The sequence below is a fragment of the Sphaerodactylus townsendi genome, linkage group LG16 (genome assembly GCF_021028975.2).
Source record: "Sphaerodactylus townsendi isolate TG3544 linkage group LG16, MPM_Stown_v2.3, whole genome shotgun sequence".
Lineage (NCBI taxonomy): Eukaryota > Metazoa > Chordata > Lepidosauria > Squamata > Sphaerodactylidae > Sphaerodactylus > Sphaerodactylus townsendi.
In genome coordinates, this window is record NC_059440.1 from 29,341,243 (window position 1) to 29,361,561 (window position 20,319).

At 53.8% G+C, this 20,319-nt stretch overlaps 2 protein-coding genes across 2 annotated transcripts in view; both read right to left on the minus strand.

The window, feature by feature from the left end:
• SPEN (spen family transcriptional repressor) overlaps positions 1 to 13,055 on the minus strand; it is a 57,950-nt gene extending 44,895 nt beyond the window's left edge. The window contains 1 exon segment of the mRNA XM_048518509.1: positions 12,578 to 13,055. Within this exon segment, the coding sequence (XP_048374466.1) occupies positions 12,578 to 12,660 (83 nt within the window). The 5' untranslated portion in view covers positions 12,661 to 13,055.
• Positions 13,056 to 15,522: 2,467 nt separating this feature from the next.
• Positions 15,523 to 19,672, minus strand: TMEM82 (transmembrane protein 82). Its single transcript, XM_048518945.1, has 6 exons — positions 19,498 to 19,672; positions 19,349 to 19,421; positions 18,969 to 19,143; positions 18,284 to 18,692; positions 16,831 to 17,018; positions 15,523 to 16,181 (listed from the first exon to the last, which is right to left on the minus strand). The coding sequence occupies exons 1-6, from the start codon at positions 19,580 to 19,582 to the stop codon at positions 16,080 to 16,082; spliced, it is 1,032 nt and encodes a 343-aa protein (XP_048374902.1). The 5' UTR covers positions 19,583 to 19,672; the 3' UTR covers positions 15,523 to 16,079.
• Between the last annotated feature and the right edge of the window lie 647 nt (positions 19,673 to 20,319).

The following is a 20,319-nucleotide window of genomic DNA, read 5'->3' on the forward strand; positions in this document are numbered from 1 at the left end:
CGTGATCGGCACATTTCTTGTGGCATAGTGGGGATTTGAACCTGCATGCCCCGGAACCTCCCAGATAGTGAGGCAAACCTTGGCTGAATGGGGAGAAGCATCAGGAGAAGGGGGGGAAACTGTGTACTAAAATTGCCCCTCCCCCACATACACACAAAGGTAGAAGTCAACTTGGAGGAAGTTCAGCTTGTTAACCAGTATCACGAAAAATAATTACAGAAGATTAGGATGCTGGACAACTTGAAAAGGGCAAGGAAAAAACCCCAAAAGCAAACAGTTTTTCAGAGAGAACAAGACGTTATGTGGAAATGGATTCAGAAGACTCCATTCCACCAGCTAATACTTCCTTGGAGTTACTCACCTATCCCCAACTACTTGCTCTACCTTTTCTGCAACCACTACTGGTCAATTTAGTCCCTGAAAAGCATGGCAGTGAAACAGCGCTTTAAATCTGGCTTTTATCCCTTCTGGGGACCCTAAAGTGGATTACAGAGATCTCGTCTCTGCATAACAACTCTGAGAGAGAAGGTTGGACTGAGAGCGTGTGAACAACCCAGAGTCATGTGAGTGGAGTAAATAGTCAAGAAGACTCAATTTAGTCAGGCTCTTCTTCATAAAAATCCATCCTTGCTTGTTGTTATAACCTTAAAACATATTCATAACTCAAGAGACACATGCAGGCTTCGTTTTTAGAATGTGCACACTATATGTTTTAAAATAGCAATGTATTTTGAAAGTTTTCAAGTTAGTTTTACATAGCTAAATATTTGCAACGCATCTTCCAGACTAAGCACAAAGTCCTTTTGGGTAGATAGAAAATATTAGCCTATTACACAATCTGAACAGAATGTATCTATAAACGAATGGAACTCATTTACAAAAAAAGTCTTAAATATTACAATAACATACTGTTTCATACAACAATTACGAATTCAAAATTCCACTTCTATGATATCTTTGAGCTAGAATGCATTTTAACTAAAAGCTATCTTTATATAGGTTTTTCCTGAAAGGGCATTATAACCAACCAACCAACCCCCTCCCAAAACAAATCTGATTTGAATGTTGAAAATTCAAAACAGCAACAAAAAACCATCGAATTTTATCCATCCTGAAGATCACTGGGCAAGTTTCCATGGCAGAGCATGGATTCAAAACAGGGCCTAGTCTAAGATCTAGGATAAAGCTCTATTCACAACTGCGACAATTTTCTTTAAAGATCCTTTTAGGTGTACAAAATATATTGAGGGGATCAGTTTCCAGCACGAAATCACAATTTTACAAGTAACATTTAGACAAATATTTTTGAAAACATAGACACTGCAGATTTGAGGAAGATGCGGGAAGGGTGCTCATATCGACACACATATCCTTTGTGCACCTGGCTAGCCAGAGCGGAGGTGAGCCTGTTTTCCACCTTGGACAATTAGCATGTGATCTAAATGAAGCCAAGAGTCACAACTTGTCAAAAACAATTCTGAAATTTTGAAATGGTTTGGGGTCCACACACTATGTATATATTTAATTTACTTTACACCTTCTCCTTTCGGTTTTCTCTCTCCTTCATGCATAAGCCATAAAAACAAAATACTCCACCCCTGCATTGCTGGAGATGGTTGCCTTCAGTGGTGAGAGTAACACACAGATAATCTATTTTGACTCCTCCTGTGCCTGCTCACTGATCTACTTGCAGACGGCTGAACATATCACATTAGAAGTCAGCCAATATGCTGACATCATAAATCTGGAGTAGTTAGGCATGTCGGCAGGACATCAGGCATAAACTGGCTTGCTTTACAGTTCCTACATCTCCCCATTAGGTTCCATCAAGGCAGTCAACCTTGCCTGATGTTCCTGTTGCTAAGTAGTAGCAGCCCTTGCCACTAGCATGTGTTCAAAGAAGAAAAGACGTGTTTATCATGTACATAACCATGTAGGAATTAAAGCTAAACGCCTGCAGATTCTAACCTAAAAGTAAAAAAGAAACATTTCAGAAAGAAGCTCTGGTAAGGTGCCTCTTCCTCATCCTGAGACATTGCAGAGGCTTCCTCCAAAAGATGACTGGAGCCAGCCCTCGATATTCAGGACCACAGTGCAACCCAGGTTGTTTTCCATTCAAGCCTGCCAAATCAAAAAGCCCTGCTGGCAAAGTGTGAGGGGTACACCAAAAGAACCAAAGGCCATCATGGGCTGGCATTAAACTATGTTCTCAGCCACCTGGCGTGAGAGGAGACAAAATGAGCTAGGATTTAAAGAAAAGAGTACAACCCACATCAACCAAACCAGCACAACACAGTGGCACAAGCTTCCTAGTTCACAAGACCCTCGTCCTCAGGCTGGATGCTACAGAACAAAAGAACTGTGGGAAGAGGGAAAAATGTTTCAAATGAGGATGGTCCTTAAAACCTGCTTCTGCCTGCATCCCAGTGCTTCATGCTGGCAGATGAGGAGACATAAACTTGTGCCACTGGCCTCAGGTTGCATGCACCCTGGTTTCTGTGAGCAAGGGAAAAAAACAACGGTGCCCCTCCAGTGAAATAACACAGGCAAGCAATTTTCCTTGCATCTCTGTGACACGTGAGACCAAACAAATTTCTTGGCAGGCACTGTATTAGCTGCTTGAGAGATGCATTCAAGGTGATATACAAAGTGTAAAGTCAGCTGAAGCCAAATTGGGTAGTTAAACCTCCTGAGATGGGTAAATCCCCATAGGCACACTCTCTTGCTAGTTCCACGCTCTTCCAGCTGACTTGGCTGAATTCAGGTATTTCCAAAGTAGACATAAGCTGTCTGCAGCCAAGTCCAAAATTCAAATCCAAAAACACAACATCTTTTATTGGAACTAATAACAGAAAAAAGCATGTCAGCTTTCAAGCGCACTTGAACTCCTGGTTGGGTGGGGTGCTACAAAAGACACCAGTCTAATTGCCAATGGAGTGCAGCACTGGCCATGGAGATTTGGGCGGGGGGGGGGGGGATGTCTCTCAACATCCTCGGCCACCGGTGGGTTTCAATCAGTGTAAGAATGTCAGGCCGTGTGTCATTCTCCTCCACCTGACGGCAGGCCAGTTGGTGCCAATTTTACTTGCCCATCCCAAGACATGAAGACCCTGAGAAGGCTCCCTTGCTAGAAGACAACAGTCCACTGAAGTCTACCAGGCAACATCTGATTTTCCCAAACCATCAGCGTGATTCTTACATTGGCTCTTGGATATCCATAGAAGAGTACCAAACATACACATAGTGGAAGTACTGCATCACTTTGGAAAAATTGGGAGGGGAGAGGGAGTGAGTGTTACCACTTAAGTTTCAGGAAGGTATTTCACAGGGTGCATTTTGGATCCAGGGGTGCACTCCGAAGTCCAGAAAAGCAAATTGAGAATCGGCTCTGAGTGTCAACTGAAGCAAAACTTTTAATGTGCTTTCTAATTCACCAACCGGGGCAGGACAAGCACTAGGCCAGCAAGTCACACCAGCCCTTTGTGTGCAGGCAAGCCCTGTTTCTGCAGCTATATGGAAAGCCCACAGAGGCCCAATTATGCAGAAAGGGAGCTACGGCGCCCAATCAATAACATGGGAATAGCGAGTGCTTTGGCATGAACTTCCTGCCATGGAGGAAGTAGGAACCTTTCAAAGTGTGCCAGGGCACCTGTCTGGACTGCAAGAGAAGCTGGGCACTAGCAAAGCAAAGAAGTACATCTGGACAAACAAAGTGTTGTTTTCATTTTCCATTGGGGGAAAAAGCCATGTCGATGTAAGAAGGTGAATGAAGAAATGGCTCTATTTTTAGAACAAAGCTTTCTGACGGCTGGACCAATGAACAGCCAACGGTGCCCCAGGAACCAGAACAAGGAGGCCTCTGGCTGGCACCTGCTCTGGGACCGAGACAGACAGACCGACTGAGGGTTCTGAACACTGAGGGGGATCCTGGAAGCAGAGAGCTGCTGGGTCCACCAGGTGGATCCCAATGTTTCCTAGAGCACACCTCACCCTCACAGGGAGGGCTTTCAGCTAAGAACTACTCCCTGAGGAGTGGGAATCTGGCTCCTCCAGCAAAGGAGGCCCTGGAGGGAACTCCCACCACCACCACCATCACTTTATAGCTGGGTTCCCTTTCGTTTGTCTCCAAAATTACAATTCTTCAAACAGACGGGGAATCCAGACCCTGAGCCTGGCTTGGTCAACGTGGGGCTCGTGGATCACAGGGGACTGGCAGGATGCCATGAATGTCAAAATGCAAGAAAAGGCACAAGCAGTTCCACCATGCCATCAGTCTGCCACAGCTTTGGGAAGTATTTCATTTCTATATTTTGTACAACTACCCAGTTTAATTTTTAGATTCCTGAAGACCTCTAAAGAAGACCTCTCTCTTCTCTGGGATTTCACTAATCTGGCAACTGCTGAGGCGATGTTTAGCCTCTTTCCATACAGCAATAGAAGCAACTTTCCCCCTTGTCTTTTCAGAGATAGGAACAGCAACATTTTTATTCTGCCTTTCATCAAAGAGCTCCTTTCTCCCTTTCTCTCCTCATCACGAGAAGGCAGCTCAACTGAGAAAGGGATTGGTCAGGAACGGTCACCCAATGAGGTCTGTGGCCACGCAGGAGTCTGAGCCCAGGGTCTCCCCGTCCTCATTTGACATTCTAACTGCTACAGGACACAGATTCTCTGAAGCTGCCCTTGAACATGGGCCAGGGTATCAGTAGCAACAGAGTAGGGGCACCAGGAAAAATGGGTCAGTCCCATTTCCCAGCATCCTTGTGTCCCATACAAGAACCGTTCCAGAACAGTGCTCAGGTGAAAGATCTGTTTGTCGCAGGCGCAAGTCATGACCACTACACCAAAATGCACATGTCCATTTCAGCAACTCTTTTCAGGCTTTGGAAACTGATTTTTGCAAGGTGATTGGAAGCGGGGGGGAAACAGCCACCCCAGTTTGATCAGGGACCGTATGCTGGGCCAATGACTGGGCTACACCACTTCACTGAAGTCACTGAAAACCTCCGGGTGGAGCAGACACACAACCCATAACACAGTCGGGGAGTGCTAAGAAACAGAGAGAAAATGTGTTCCTCCCCACAGGACACAGAAGAAGCAGAGATAAATGCTGGCTCTGCTTCAGGAGTCTGGGGCAGGCCCAAAGCTATCCTGGCCACTGCTGAAATCCCTCGTGAGATGAGATTCTGAGGCCCCTAGAACTTTCCAACATGAGATTGTTAAAAAGGAGACACTCAAGATGCCCACACACCTGCTCTGGCAGCCTCAACAAACCTGCCTGGAAACCTGATCGTCTTTTCGCAGAGCAAAGTTGCAAAGGGAGGAGCAATTTTGTCAGCAATGCTGGGATTATCCGACAGCTACACATCTAGATGAACGCGCTCTGCTGCTTTCAGGGTGTACATGCCACTAAAGAGGGGTAGAATTAATAAAGAATGGAAGCTGAGTGGCAAGTCCAGTTCTATTTCTCCCAGTAGCTGCTGTCATCTTGACTCCTGGGGACCCTGGTTCCTTTTGCACTTGAAAGAAGAAAGTATCCTTTCTCTCTGGAATCCTTCCTCAGGACTCCTCCTCTATGCAAGCTCTCTTATTTGAAGCCAGAGACAGAGTGACTTACCCTGCACAACCTTACAGAGAAGCAGCTGACTTGAAGGACACTAAGAGCCAAGGCCCTCCTGCCTCCTCCAGTTGGGAAAACCCCCATTCATCAGGCACAGACTAGAGGACTGACTAAGCAGAAAGACCAGAGTCATGAAACATACACCAGGGTAGGTTTATTCACTAGCCACAGCAGAGTACAACCAAAGCACTGTGAAAACACAAAAACAAACGCAGAATCCACAGGGAGGCCACATCTACGGCAGAGCAGCAAATCTCAAATACCGCCTATTGTGACAACAACAAAAAAACACCACTTTGCTCTCTCAAGATTACAGAGCTGGGCTAGGAGGTGACTAAATCACAAGGAATGAACTTTAACAGCACTTCCTTTTCACCAGTGCAGTGTCTATCACTAGCACCTTCCAGAGAAGATGGGACCATCACCACCTCTACAGCAAGAAGCAGCTGGCTCCATCTGCGATGCCTGCCTTGACCTCGAGGAGAGTAGACATTACAATGCTCAACACAAGAAGTATAAGCTGGTTCATCATGAAACATTTACTAATTTCTGAAAGAATTATGACTGACCCTTCCCCTTCAGTCATGCACTCTGCCTTTTACTACTCCAGTGTTATTCTCATTGCCCATGCTCAAAACAGGCCATTTATGGAAATGCCTTCATGCTCCGAATACATTTTAGTACGAGCAGAACGCAGAGTGAATCAAAGTCTCCCTTCGCAAAGCATAATTGAGGCTCACAGGAATCATACTTCATGCCTTCAGAGGAGACAAATTAGGTGGTTTAATAAAGTATTGTGAGGTTCATGTGGTGGGGCAGCCCCAAATTCATCTCAGATTGGGGCTATCTTCTCTGAAAACACTTTGGTAATAATCTTAAAAACAGTATATTATCTTTTAATGGTAAGATAGCCAGAATAAGGGGTGATGTGAGCCAGAATGGATACAAATCAAATATTTTTTTAAAAAAAATAAAAATCAGATTTAAAAAAGTTACACCAGATTTTTAAAATAACATACTTTGTGAGGAAAAATCAAAAGACAGTTTAAATAGTTTTTATTTAAGATACATTAGAGTCAAAAGGTTGTTCATCATGAAATGGGAGCAAAAAATACCAAACAGCAACACAGCCCAGAAAACCCACAACAATCAACTAAATAAGGATCCGTTTTTCATCATGTTACATGAAACTGTAAATTCATGCAACGCTTATTTGTTTTTAGTAAATGAATTTCATTAATCCATTCACAATCTCATGATCTTCCAGAGGTTTCTGTATGATTATTTTGGGCAGTTTTTCCACCTAGATGCTTGGTTTTGCAGTTCTCAAAACTGTGGATTGGTGTCTACACAAATAAAATGCCTCTTCTCCACAGTAAAAATGTTCTAAAATAAACTCATGGAATTGAGAAAAATACTTTAATCCCAATGTTCCTTTGCAAATCTATGTACACAGAAGCAGCCCCTTACCTCTTAAGTGCTAAGTTTCAAGAAGTTCAATGAATAGAAGATTGTTTGGGAGTACAATACATCTGCACAAGGACCTAAGGGTGAGGAGGGAGCAGCAAGCAGTAAAAATGAAAGTGAAAACTTTTGAGCAGAATATTCCACAAGACAAGGCTGAGGGTTATCCTATCATTCTCTCCCTGGAGGAGAAAATCTATAATGGCAGCAGACCGTGAAAAAAGGCCCAGTTTGGGAATATTTTAACAAAATTCCTCTAATTATGGTTAAGGCAGGCAGGCATGCAAAATGCAAACACTGCAACAAAGGAATGCAAGGCCTAGTGGCTCAAATGAAACTGGAAATAGATTATTACAAAATTATTGCAAGGTAAACCACATAAGTATTTCTAATAGTATAATCAACTCAGCATTTTTATATAACTGTAAGATTAATCCAATGGAGACATAGGAGGTATAGAATAGAAGTCAATAAATAAAAATGTCCTCATTAAAATCTCTCTTCCTCTCCTGTTGAATGGCCAAAGCCTTCCTTACCTCCCCATTTCACGAAGCAGAGGACATAACAAGGAAACCTCTGGTTTACAGACTGGCATCTTCAGAAGGCTTTGCTCAGAGTCGATCACACCTATGAGGAGGCCCGAGACTTAAATCCTGGAAGCCAGGTTGAGAGCATCGGGGTAAAAATTAAGGGGGAGAGAAAGAACAGTGATCTCATTGTGGGGGTCTATTACAGACCCCCAAGTCACACTGAAGAGTTGGATGGTGCCTTCCTGGAACAGATGACCAAACTTTCAGAAAGGAAGTCAAACTCTGCCAAGACTATGAAGTCCAAGAAATTCCTCAACCCTTGCGGAAAATTTCATGGTCCAGAGGGTGGAAGAGGCAACAAAGGGATCGGCTGTTTTAATCTGCTCCTAACCGACAATGATGACCTAGTTGATGCGGTGGAAGCTGTAGGAGCTTTGGGTGGCAGTGACCATGTTCTCCTTAAGTTTGTTATACAGTGGAAAGGGGATGCCAAGCGTAGTCAGGCACGCATTCTAGACTTCAAGAAAGCTGATTTCCATGGATTTAGGAAACTACTGGGTGTGATCCCGTGGTTAAGAGTACTAAAAGAACAGGGAGAGTAAGATGGATGGGAGTTCCTTAAAAGTGAGATCTTGAGGGTGCAGTTCCAGTGAGGAAGAAAAATGGGAGAAGTCTAAAGAAACCAGGATGGATGTCTATAGACCTTTTAAATGAGCCAAGATTTAAAAGGGACATGTACAAGAAATGGAAAAAGGAGGAAATCACCAAAAAGGAATTCAAACAAATAGCCAGGATGTGTGGGGAGAAGGTCAGAGAAGCTAAAGATCAGAATGAGCTCCGACTTGCTAGAGAGGTTAAAAACAAAATGGCTTTTTTTTTGTTATGTCCATAGCTAAAGGAAGAAAAAAGGATATGATAGGGTCACTGCATGGAGAAGATAGCAAAATGCTAACAAGGAACAGAGAAAAAGCAGAATTACTCAACACCTTCTTTGCCTCTGTCTTCTCCCAAAAGGAAAGTAGTGCTCAACCAGGAGGAAATGGAACAGAGGATTAAATAGGGGAAATTCTGCACAGAATAAATAAAGAGGTAGGACAGGAATACCTGGCTACTTTAAATTAAATCAAATCTCCAGAGCCTGATGAACTACATCCTCGGGTATTAAAAGAACTGGCAGAAGTACTCTCAGAATCACCTGCTATAATCTTTGAGAATGGCTCATCCTGGAGAGAAGTTACTAGTGGGGTACCACAGGGTTCTGCTTTGGTCAGACTTCACCCCGAATACTGTGTCCAGTTCTGGGAACTGCAATTCAAGAAGAATATTGACAAGCTGGAATGGATCCAGAGAAGGTAACCAAAATGGTCAAAGGTCTGGAATCTATGTCCTATGAGGAGAGACTTAGGGAGCTGGGTGTTTAGTCTGGAGAAGAGAAGGTTAAGGGATGACATGATAATCATGTTTAAATATTTGAAGGAATGTTGCGTTGAAGAGGGAGAAAACTTGTTTCTGCCTTTCCAGAAACTAGGACAAGGAGTAATGGATTCAAACTACAGGAAAAGAGAGTCCACCAAAACATTAGGAAGAACTTCCTGATGGTAAGGGCTGTTCAGCAGTAGAATACACTGCCTTGGAGTGTGGTGGAGTCTCCTTCTTTGGAGGTTTTTAAACATAGGCTGGATGGCCATCTGTCAGGACTGCTTTGATTGTATGTTCCTGCATGGCAGCGAGTTGGACTTGATGGCCATTGTGGTCTCTTCCATGACTCTACGAGGGAAGCTGTTTTGGAGAGGTGGTCTGGCAGATGTGGTTCTAAGGCCCTGAAGGGCTTTGCCTATGATACTTAATAGTGTGAATTGTTCCTCAAATCTAATAGGCCACCAAAGCAGCGAATGCAGAATGGGTGTCATTTGTGACTTCTGCTCCACTGTTGATAATGACCGAGATGCAGTGTTCTGCACCAGCCTGAGTGTCTAAGTTCACTTTGAGGGCAGCCCTATATAGAGTGTATTGCAGCAGTCTACATTTGAGGTTGCTCTGGTATGGATCCATATCATCAGATTGGCTGATTCAGGGAGCCATCCTGGAGGCTAAATGGAGATGGGGAAAAGGGCTTTGCATTAACAGACTGCAAGAATCAAGCCCTCCAGTCACCAGCCCCTTGCATTCCTAGGAGAGGTTAAAGGGATTTCCGGTTCCTTGAGAGAAGTTCAGCTGTGAGTCAGAATATGATGAAACAAGAAAGGGAGCATCTCACATGTGAGGAAGTGAGCCTGGCTGTTTATTTGTGCGCTTCCTCCAACCTCCCCCAACAGCATTGGGATTCTCCATACAATATGAAAGCTTGCATTATCTGAACACACAAAGATATGGATTTTCAAAGATGTCCCAGACCCTCGCGTCTCCACTCCACGTGCACAATCCTTTACCTGAAGCCATTTTGGACGGTAAGCCTCTTGGGGCCAAAGACTGATCCCCCCCCCCTTCTAAAAGGATGTGCTTTGTAAACTGGCACTGTAAAATTAAATACATATTCTGACACCAAACGCTACTCGTTGCAGATCACCAGGCAGGACATAATTGCCTTAAAAGTGGACAGATAATTAATAAACTTTACATGTCAATTGTATGTATCGAGGGCTCAGATAAATACACAACATGCTCAATCAGTCACAACACTGCAAAGCCAAACCCTTTCCTGAGTACCTTATAGATTCAGAGTAAATGAGCATGTCTCATTCAGGACTAATCTCTTTCTTCCTTATTACAAGCATTACTAAAGAACCTCTGCAAATGGGAGACATCTGGATCCAACGTGCCCTTTGCAACTGAAATGACAACATTCTTCACAAGCATAAATAGGAAGCATTGAAATTAATGCCGGAGTGCAGATCCACCAAAGGCCGTGTTTGGGCTGGGATCCTGATGTCCTGAAACACACTAGTAAGCCAGAGATACCTGTGAGTTTCTGCAGCTACGTGCTGGTATTTACTGCTTCCCCAGGCTCTCTACATAGTCTTTGTCCTATTCTCAGAATGGGGGATGGGTGGGAACTTTGTGCAGTCAAGACCAGTTAAATCTTGAAAAGGGCTTCCCCCCCCCACCCCCCAAGCAGCAGGCAGTCTCTCCCAAGAATTAGCTTTACATATTCTACACCCACCTCAGGAAGCAGCCTTTCATATGCATATGCCCGCTCTGGGCTCCAAATAGCAATACAATTATTGTGAAAGTCTTCCCTTCCCCCATTCACGCAACCAAAGGACATACAAAAGAAGGACGACTCCATTGTGAGCTTCCAGTACTCACAATGGCCTCCTACCAACCATACCTCCGATATTTGATAGCCATCCAGGTGGCTAGAAGCTGATGAAAAATGTATTTGAGTATTTTTCCATATGCTAATTTTGGAATACGCAGCTGGACATTTAGCGCACACACACCCCCACACACACAATCCTGAAACAACAGACACATCATCAGCCTGTCAAGTCCAAACCCTTGTGACAAATGTAAAGCTCGTATTTAAACTGATGAGACACAAAAAAAAAAGGTGAACGGAAAAAAAGAGAAGCAATTAATTCCGATCTTCCCAGGTTTCCGCTCCATCACTAAGCAACGACGCCATGGCAACTTTCCCCTTCCGTAGAAAAGCCTTGTAAACGCAGGTGAGGGAGAAAGGCACACTGGAAGACAAATGTTGCTCTCCCTCGGAAAACCCCTCCAGGAACTTGACACACAAGCCCACAGGATCCAACCAAAGCGTCTCCCGCCCTGCCCTGCATATGTGTGTGTGTGTGTGTGTGTGTTCCTTCAGGCTGGCTGTCACTGCACTATGGGGTGATCTGCATGTAGCACACCAAGCACAAGGAGGGCACTTCTGAACAAGGTGCGCACAGCCAGACTCTGTTTGCCACAACCTCAGGGTCCCCCTTCCCAGTCTAAATGCCAGCCTCTTCCTTGTAAGAGGCCACTGCTCTGCCCACTAGGCTGCATTCTGTCTAGCTTGCACATAGGAGTCCCGAAAGCGCCAGGGCTGAACAGGCCCACGAGGGAACCTGGAGGGGCTGCAGGGAAGGGGGCCTCCCTCGACTGGCGCACCTGACGTGTGCACGCGCACACGCGCGCGCGCAGCCCTTTCCCAGGCATTCTTCTCCCCTCGCCCATCTCGGGGGACGGAGCCTCTGCAGCGTCGGCAAGGGGGGGAGGGGGGCCCCTCGTTACGCAGCTCCCGCCGCCGCCGCCGCCGCCCCCTTCGCCCGGCCGGGCTCCTCTCTCCGCCCCCCGAGATCTGCTCTGTTCTTCCCGACGTAACCCAGGCCCGGGCCGCCATTTTAGACAGCCATTCACACCGACCGACCCGCCGCCGCAGGAACCGAACACCCCCAACCCCCCTCCCCGCTGGCAAGGCGGAGGAAACGCACCGCCACGATCCCCGGGGCGCCCGGGGAGGGGGCCCGGCAGCGCTGCAGAGCATCGGCGGGGGGGGGGGTCGCCTGCATCATCGCCCCTTCTTCCCCACCCACGGGAACTAGGGGGCGACGGCTGGGGGGTGGGACACACGCTCCGCTCCCACGCCCGGGTCCTCCAGCACCCGCGGGATGCCGCCACCCCCGTGACAGCCGGCCTTCCGGGACACGAGGGAGTCAGGCCCGGGCAGAAGGCTCCGCAACGCTCCCCAGGTCTGCACCGACGACACCTGGGGCTCCCCTGGCCTCCCCCCATCACCTGCACCCCTGGGGAAGCGACGCCCCCGCCCCCGCCCCCGCCGCCGGCCCTCTCCCTTCAGCACCAGCTCAAACTCTCAGTGGCCGCTGGGATCCCTTCTCCCGCCCGGTAGCAACTCCCCCTCCCGCCCCCCCCCCGGGCCCCGCGCGCGTCCTGGGAGGGAGGATCTGGGGGGGCGACTCCGGCGCCAGGCCCCAGCAGCCCCCCGCCCGCCCGCCCGCCCGCCCCCCCCCGCGCTCACCGCTTGAAGTGCTCGATGATCTTCTCCTCGCGGACGCTCTCGGGCAGGTTGCCCACCCAGAGGTGCCTGGTCTCCCGCACCATGCTGAGGCCCCCGCGGCTGCTGCTGGCGCTGCTGCTGCTGCCGCGGCGGGGGGGCGGCGCGGGCGGGGGGGGCTCCTCCGCCGCCGCCTCCCTCAGCGCCGCCCGCGGGGGCAGCCTCCGCCTCCGGGCCGTCCCCTCCCGCCGCCGCCGCCGCCGCCCTCGACGACTCTCCTCCTCCTCGCCGCCGCCGCCGCTCTCGCGCGCCGCCGCCTCCCCGCCCGGGCGCCTCCGCCTCCGCCTCCCTCCGTGGTGCTGGCGCCGGTGGGGGGCACCATCCCACCTGGGCCGCGCAGGGCCTGCTGGGAGTGGGCCTCGGCGGCTGCGCGCTCCCGCCCGCCCGCTGCCGCCTCTGCTCGAGAGTCCCCTCAGCCTCCTCCTCCGCCGCAGCAGCAGCAGCAGCAGCGCCAGCGGCCCCCGCGGCTCCTCAGCGCGCGCATGCGCACCGCCCGCGCCTGGCGCTCAGGGCTCTGCCCTTATTGGCCGCGGCGCGGGGAGGGCGCGCAGAGCACTAGAGGGAGGGAAGGAGGGGCCCGGGAGCGCGCCGCGCATGCGCAGTCGTGGGAATGTGGGGGAGGGTGGCTGGTGAGCCGAGTCTTTCCCCGTGTCCCCAATTAGTCTCTTCCAGGAGGGGCGCATGCGCGGGGTGCCCTCTCTTGGCGGCCCAACCCTGCCGCAGGGCCGCCTCCTCCTCCTTCCGCGCAGGCGCTCCAGTCCCCTCCGCCGGCGAGCTGGAGCTCTCCCTTCCCGCTGCCCGGTGCCGTGCCGGTGGGAGCCTCGGCCGCCCGCCCTGCGCCGCCTGTGTCGGGCCCGGCAGCCCCCCCCCCGCAGACAGGGGAGCGGGGGCCGCGGGATCTTCGTGGGGGCGACGCCGCCCCGCCTCCTCCGCCCGCAGAGGCCTCTGTCCCCATAAGGCCCGGGCAGGAGGAGGAGGAGGAGGAGGAGGAGGGGCCTGGGGGGGTCGGCAGGGCTCTCTCCGCCTCCCCCCCGGCGCTTGTGTTGGGGGGCCCGGGTGGGCGGGCGGAGAGCAGCTCCCGTCCGAGGCCCTCCCTACCCGGCCCACTGCAGAGGCCGGCGGGCGGGCGGGCGCGGCTTCCACGACCCCGCGGACTCCACCCGGGCGGCCCTCGCCTCCTTCGTCCCCCGCCCCGGCCTCTCGTCCGCGGCCGCCCCGCCCGGGCCCTGCTCTGGCGCGCAGCACGAGGGCGGGGGCCTGCCGGGGAAGGAGGGGGCTGCTGCTGCCCCCTCGGCGGGCGCGGAGATCCCGGTCAACCCGGCGGCGGCGGCGGCGTCCTTCGACGGGCGCCATTTTGTGGCCTGGCCGGGCGGCCATTTTGTGTCGGGGGAGGCCCAGCGGCGCCTGCAGTGGCGCCCGGCGGTCCCCAGGGGGCGCCTCTGCCCGTCCCGGCGACTGCGGCTCCCAGGACCCCCCCCCCGCCCTCCCTGGCAGTGGCCGCCAGCGGCTGTTGGGGACCCCCGGCCCCGCCCACTTGCCCCGGGGCTGCCCAGCCGAGAAAGAGGGGGGCGGGAGGCGGGCGAGGGAAACCGGATGACGCGGCCCCGCGCAGCACCCCGGTCGCCTCTCCCACGCCCGCCCGCCCGCCCGCCGCCCATCTCTGGGGGGGGGGGGGAGGAGGGGGGGGGTTGTTGGGCGATGTTTTTTAAAGAGCCCAAATGGCGCAGAATGTCCCTGAGCTGCTTCGGGCACTTCCGTGTGATGGAGACTCCGCTGGGAGGCTGGTGCCGCACCTGGCCAAGAAGCCAGGAGAGAAGCTGTCCCGGCAGGTGAAAGGATCAAGCGCCCCCCCGACCCCCGTCACGAGGTCCTGTGCCGCCCCCTCGCGGAGACAACAGCCATCAAGCAAGGGATGAAGCCCTCATCTCTGCTGCCAGAGTGCTTTATAAGTACAGCTTTTGATGGGCAGTAAACTTTTCTGCCCACCAAAGAGCTCAAAGCACAGATGAGAAGAGGGTGCGGGGGACGCGGTGCATGGCAAGCGGTCACAGGCGAAGGCTACTGGCACCCCGGAAGGCCCTTTGCTGCGGCCGGCCTCTGCATGTTCATGTGAGAAGCGCTCCCCTTCTGACATTCCCTCGTCTTCTGAGCATGCCTGTGTCGGTTGTGTGCACACACCAGGAAAAGCACTGCTGACACTCCCCCCAGTCCTTTCCTGACTCCTCCCCCCAAGGATCCTCTTCTGTCTCTTGACACCTACGTTAAAATTCCCGCCCTGAACCAAAAGGGGACGGGTGATTTCCCCATTGGGCACAGCATTTGGCACTCCTGCCTGGGGGAAGCAGCCGGTCTCGTCTTCCTCCTGAGGAAACCAGGCAGGCAGACCAACCTCTGGGTGAACTTCTGTGCAAAGGTAACAACTAGGCTGAGAAAAGAGGCCACCCACCCACCCACACATCTTTGCCAGCCACATTTTTTGGGTTGCTAAATCTCCCCCCATGCCCCGCCGTGGAGGCTCAACATGCATTGGGCTGCCAGCCAGTCTCTGCTCGCCCAGTGTTGTTCTAGGGTGGGAGGAGGGCCTTCCCTGGTGTTGCTGCTCCTATTCCAGTTGCCCCCCCACACACACACACACATATATGCTGCAGCCACATCTTTGTGGATCATAAAGGTCATTGGTGCCCAGGCAACGTGCGTTCAGCAGTTGCAGGCTGTGGTTTGGTCCTGGCCCACCTCTGTGGCTGCTCGAGGCCTGCACTGAGCTGGAAGCAGAGCTGTGGCAAGGGGAAGCCAGCCAGCACCTCAACCAGTGCGACTGCCTGGGCACACACCCCCAGGCACCCTGTGTGGAGGTCTTGTCCTCACAGCCCTTAAGAAGGATCCAGGCGGAGGCAGGCCATTCACTCCACTCCAGCATTTCCAGATTTTATTCATTCCCAACATTACTAACAAAAACAGCGCAGTGGCGCAGGATCAAAAGCTGCAGCGCTCAGCTTCTGGCCACAGGCACAGGTGAACACACAAGGCTCCTGTGTGGCCTTTTGCTGCTCACTGAGGAGGCCCCGGAACCCATGAACAGCTCCAGCATGCAAGAGTCAGCTGATGGAAGGAGCCGGAGGGAGGGCAGGGCGCCCTGGGCACAAAGAGCAGCTGTCCATTGGTCCACACCCAGAGTCACAGAAGACAGTGCTCACCTTTAGAAGCTGCAGAGCCCACAGAGAGCTGCCAGTCAAGTCAAGCCAACCCTGAGGCAAAGGAGTCACCTCTCGGCAGAGCTGCAGAACAGGACGGGCGCATGAAGCATCGCAGTCCAGCCTCAAGAAGGCGCCTGCTGTTGTGCAGAGGACTGGGAACAGCCTGCAACCAAGAGTGGGAGGTGTCGCTCCATGTTCCGGTCGGAGGCCAGGAAAGCTGAAGCCTGCCGTTGACCGATGATTGCCAGACCATCCTGCCTTGCTTCTCCACTTCAGGACACAGCTGCTGCTGAGGACTTTGAGGGGTGGGCTTCATGCTGATTTTTGCGCCCCCGGGAAGGAGAAGCCAAGTGGGAGAATCGTTGAGAGAAATCCTGAAATCCCCCCCCCCCCAAAAAAAGTGTTAGAATAGTGGCCATCAGCACTACAATATCAGCACACACACACACACGTCTGCAGCTGCCCTGTAGAAGAGTGGCGAGGAATATTCACAAAACCCAGGAATGGAACCTCCATCTTCAGAAGCACCACTAGCCTCTGGGAAAGGGGCAATCGTCACCAGGGAGGGGCAGGCTCCCGGCCCTTTGGCTGATGGGGAAAGGCCCCCCAGGCCTGCCAACAATCAGGAAGCTGCCAAGCAGTGACCTTCCAGGGCTGCTGAAGTCAGGCCTGGCTGGGAATTCACCCATCTCCTCCCCTCACGCCATTGTCAGCAGTGGAGGAGAAGATGGCTCTTAGGGGACCCCCCCCCCCCATGACGGTGCTCAGCACTGCCCCTAGAAGGCAGCCCTGCCACGCAGCTGCGACCTCCACCTCTCTCCCCTTCCTCATAGCATGTCAGAGATTTGCAGGAGCCCCTGGGTGGCCAAGCAAAAGCACAATGGCAGGCCACCACCCCTGTGTTATTGGGGTGTGCTGTAGTTGTCCTGAACGGCCACGGGGTTCTCCGTCCCCCAAAGGGCCTCGGCCTGCCTCCTTGGACCACTGCCCCAGGACCTCTCCTTCCGGGCCCGTCTTCCTCACCTGCTTCCTGCAGATCTCCAGCGTGGCTCCTGCCTGCACCAAGCACCAGACCTCTCCCAGCAGCGAGATGAAGATGTTCAGGATGTCCGTCCACCGGCCCACAGTCATGAGCAGGATCAAGAGGCCCCCCATCCTCACAAAAACAGTCTGGTAGACCATCTGCTGGCTGGGGTTCTGCCGCTGCTCCTCTGCCGCCCAGCCAAAGAGAAGGAGACGAGTCCTCTTAAGCCACTGCCACCACCTTCTCTTCCTGGGCGAGCAGCGGTGGACTAGGGGCACGGGGCTCAGGGCACTCACACAACTGGGGAAAGGGTCACCTGACTCTGTAAAACTGACGATGAACCCTCAGCCAGTGGGCACGCAGGAGACTCTCCTGCGTACCCACTGGCTCAGGGGGCGTGATGGTGCTCCAAAGGGCCCAGTGGAGAAGCTGTGCGGGGAGGCCCTCCTGCCGGGCCTCCTGCCAACCTCCTCATCCTCTCAGCCACCCTCCTGCTGCCCCACACACAAACCCCAGCCCAGCAGAGAAGAAGCACCAGGCGACCCTCCTGCCTCCCCACCCCCAGCAGGCCATCCTGGCTAGTCGAACAGGGGTGCCTGGGTGCTTGCTGCTCTGCTGGCCCAGAAAAGCCCTCTCACCTCCCCCCCCCCAACCATCCTGGCTGGCAGACCAGGGACACCTTGGTGCCCATTGCTCCCGCAAAGCCCTCCCACCTCCCCCCCATTCATTCCACCCTATCCCAAGCCACACCTTCCAACACTTACCCACCCCAGGCCCCACCTGTCAGCCCTCCCCATCTCAAGCCACTCCTTTTCACCCTCCCCCAATTTTCACCTTCCCCCCACGCCACACCTTTTTGACCTCTCCACCCCCCAAGCCACAGACTCAGGACCAGGTGGGCGGGAAGCATCGCAGGGCAGGGCTGCAATCTCAGTAAGGCCCGTTTCCTCCCCCTCTGTTGGCATCTCCCCTGCAACAGGCTTTGCTGCCAGCGTGGGAATAAATGCCACCCTGTCCTGAAAGTGCAATGGGACCCCCCCCCCCCCCCCAGCATCAAAGTAAGTCCCAGTGGGCGATTGCCAAGTGCAGTTCCTGTCCACGGGGCTCACTCTGTGCCACACATGTTCATTCCCACAAAATCAGATCAGACCAGTCCTTTTCTGTACTGACGTTCTAACTTTTCTCTATCCCAAACTATACAGACAGTTGCTGTTTATAAGACGCACGTGGTGCCTGCCGGCCTGCCTGCCTGCCCTAGAGCCCTCCCGGCCATTTGGCGAGCTCCTGTGAGTTCATGGAATGTTCACAAACACCCCAGTTTCTCAGGATGAGGACCCATTTGGTAATGGTGCAGTTTCTAGGAGGCCAGGAGCAACTTTGGCTGGAAGGGGCAGAGGAAGGGGGCGGGGGGTGGGGGGCTGATCCAGGGCCAGAAGGAAAGGGGGGCCTCACCCTGCATGTAGATAACCAGGAGCGTGTAACAGATGGTGAGTGGAGTCCAGAAGCGGACAGCTTCCGAGGTGGTGAGGAAGTCCCGGTTGATCAATGCGACGGCTGCCAGGTCGGCCACCAGAAAGGTGACCTTCAGGGCGTTGCACAGTAGCTGGGGGATGCCGCGCCAGGTAGTGAGCAAGAAGAGGCAGGCCCCGCAGTAGCGCTCTTTGCAGTGCAGCTCGTACATGGTGAACACGTGGCGCGCCAAGCGCCAGACGTAGCAGGTCAGGAGGCCGGCCAGGCCCACGCTGAGCAGCAGGTTCCAGGTCCGGCGGGGCGCCCCCTCCTGCAGGTAACTGAGGCTGCACGAGACCCCACAGCCCAGGGAGTACTGGCACAGCAAGAAGAGCTGGCTGCAGTGCCTTCCCTGCAGGACCGGGGGGGGGGGGGGGCAGACGTCACACCTTTTGGTCTTCGGACAGAATCACAGCCCCTCCCCGCCCCGCGCGCCAGGAAAGGAAGGTCTTCTCCGCGAGGCGCTGCTCTCTTTGCTGGGGAGGGGCACCCCCACCCTCCTGCCGGGAGCCACGCTCAGGCCAGGGCCCCAAGAGCAACCCCGGAGCAAGAGTCAGGCTCTTCCGCCCTCCCTCCCTCCCTCCCAGCCCCGCAGAAGCAGGGCGGAGGGGTGGGCCGCGGGGCGCACCTTCGGAAGGGAGAGGAGGGTGGCCACCGCCCGGAGGGAGAACTCCAGCACCACCAGCGCCGCCACCCGGGAGCCGACGACCGTGAAGAGCCCGGTCAGCAGGCAGAGGTGCACCTGGTCTAGCAGGGCCCACTGGCCTCGGACGGCTTCCTTCTCCGCCTGCCGGTCAGGGTCACTGTGAAGAAGCGGAGGGGGGGGGGAGGAAAGGTCAGTCCCCGGGAGCCGCAGCAGAGGAAGGGCTCCCCAACCCCCCACCCCACCCCGGCCCAGTTGGCTCCCCTGGAGCGGCCGCCGGGCCGCGCTCCTGCCCAGGACCCCCCGGCAATGATGGGCTGCTGGCCGGCGGTGGAATGAAGCCCCCCGACGAGGCGGACACTCACGACAGGCACTGCAGGTACAGGTAGACTCGCAGCAGGCTGCACAGCACCGCCACGGCGCAGGCCCCCACCAGCCCTGCAAGGGAGGACGCGCGTCAGAGGACCCGGTCGGTCGGTCGGTCGCCCGCTCCACCCCGCCCCGCCCCGCTCACCTTGCAAGAAGGGATCCACCAGGCTGGCCCCCCACCACAGGCTCGGCCAGCCGCCCAGCAGACCCCCCGCCGCCGCCGCCCCCATGATGGCGCCTCGCTCCCCGCCCGCCAGCTCGGAGGGTCCAAAGGGCAGCTGGGCCGGCCCCGCGGGCTCCCTGCCGAGGCGCGGCTGCTTCCTGGCTACCCACTCCTTCTGGGGCCCCGCCCCCCCTCTCGGGGGGACTCGCCCCCGTCGCGGACCCCGCAGCGCTGCCCAGCGGTAGCCAAAGGTATACTGCCTCGGCTGCGGGAGGCTCTGCTGTGCTGCCCCGCCCAGGAGGAGCCCTCGCCCGCTGCCGAGGTCCACTGTGAAGCTGACGCTGCGATGTGCCCCTGGGCTGCAGGGGTTGTGTTCTTGCCCCTGGCCTTGGTCCTGGAGGAGGGTCGCCCACAAAGACCTCCCCTCGCTCTCCCTCCCGGGTTCTCTCATCGCACCTCGGATTGTGTGAGGCACATGTGATCCCATCAGGAGCATGAAGCACCCGTTTTATATGAGATATTATTTGATATTTATGCAAAAGGAATGGAAAAACCTCAACCCCCAAGCGGAGCGCTGGTTTTGCTCGTGACCGGCGGATGCCTTCCTGGGAGGGGTCTTTGCTCTGCCTGTTGTCTTAGGATGCATGTGAGACTATTTCTGTGATTGGTCTGCCTCTGTAATAGAAGGTGTTCAGAGCTCCTCGAAACACCCCTGGCGCAAACACCTGGAGACGACTCATGAATGGTTTCTTAATGTTTATGAAGAGTTCTCTGGTTTGGAAAAGGCCCTTTGACCGAGAAGTG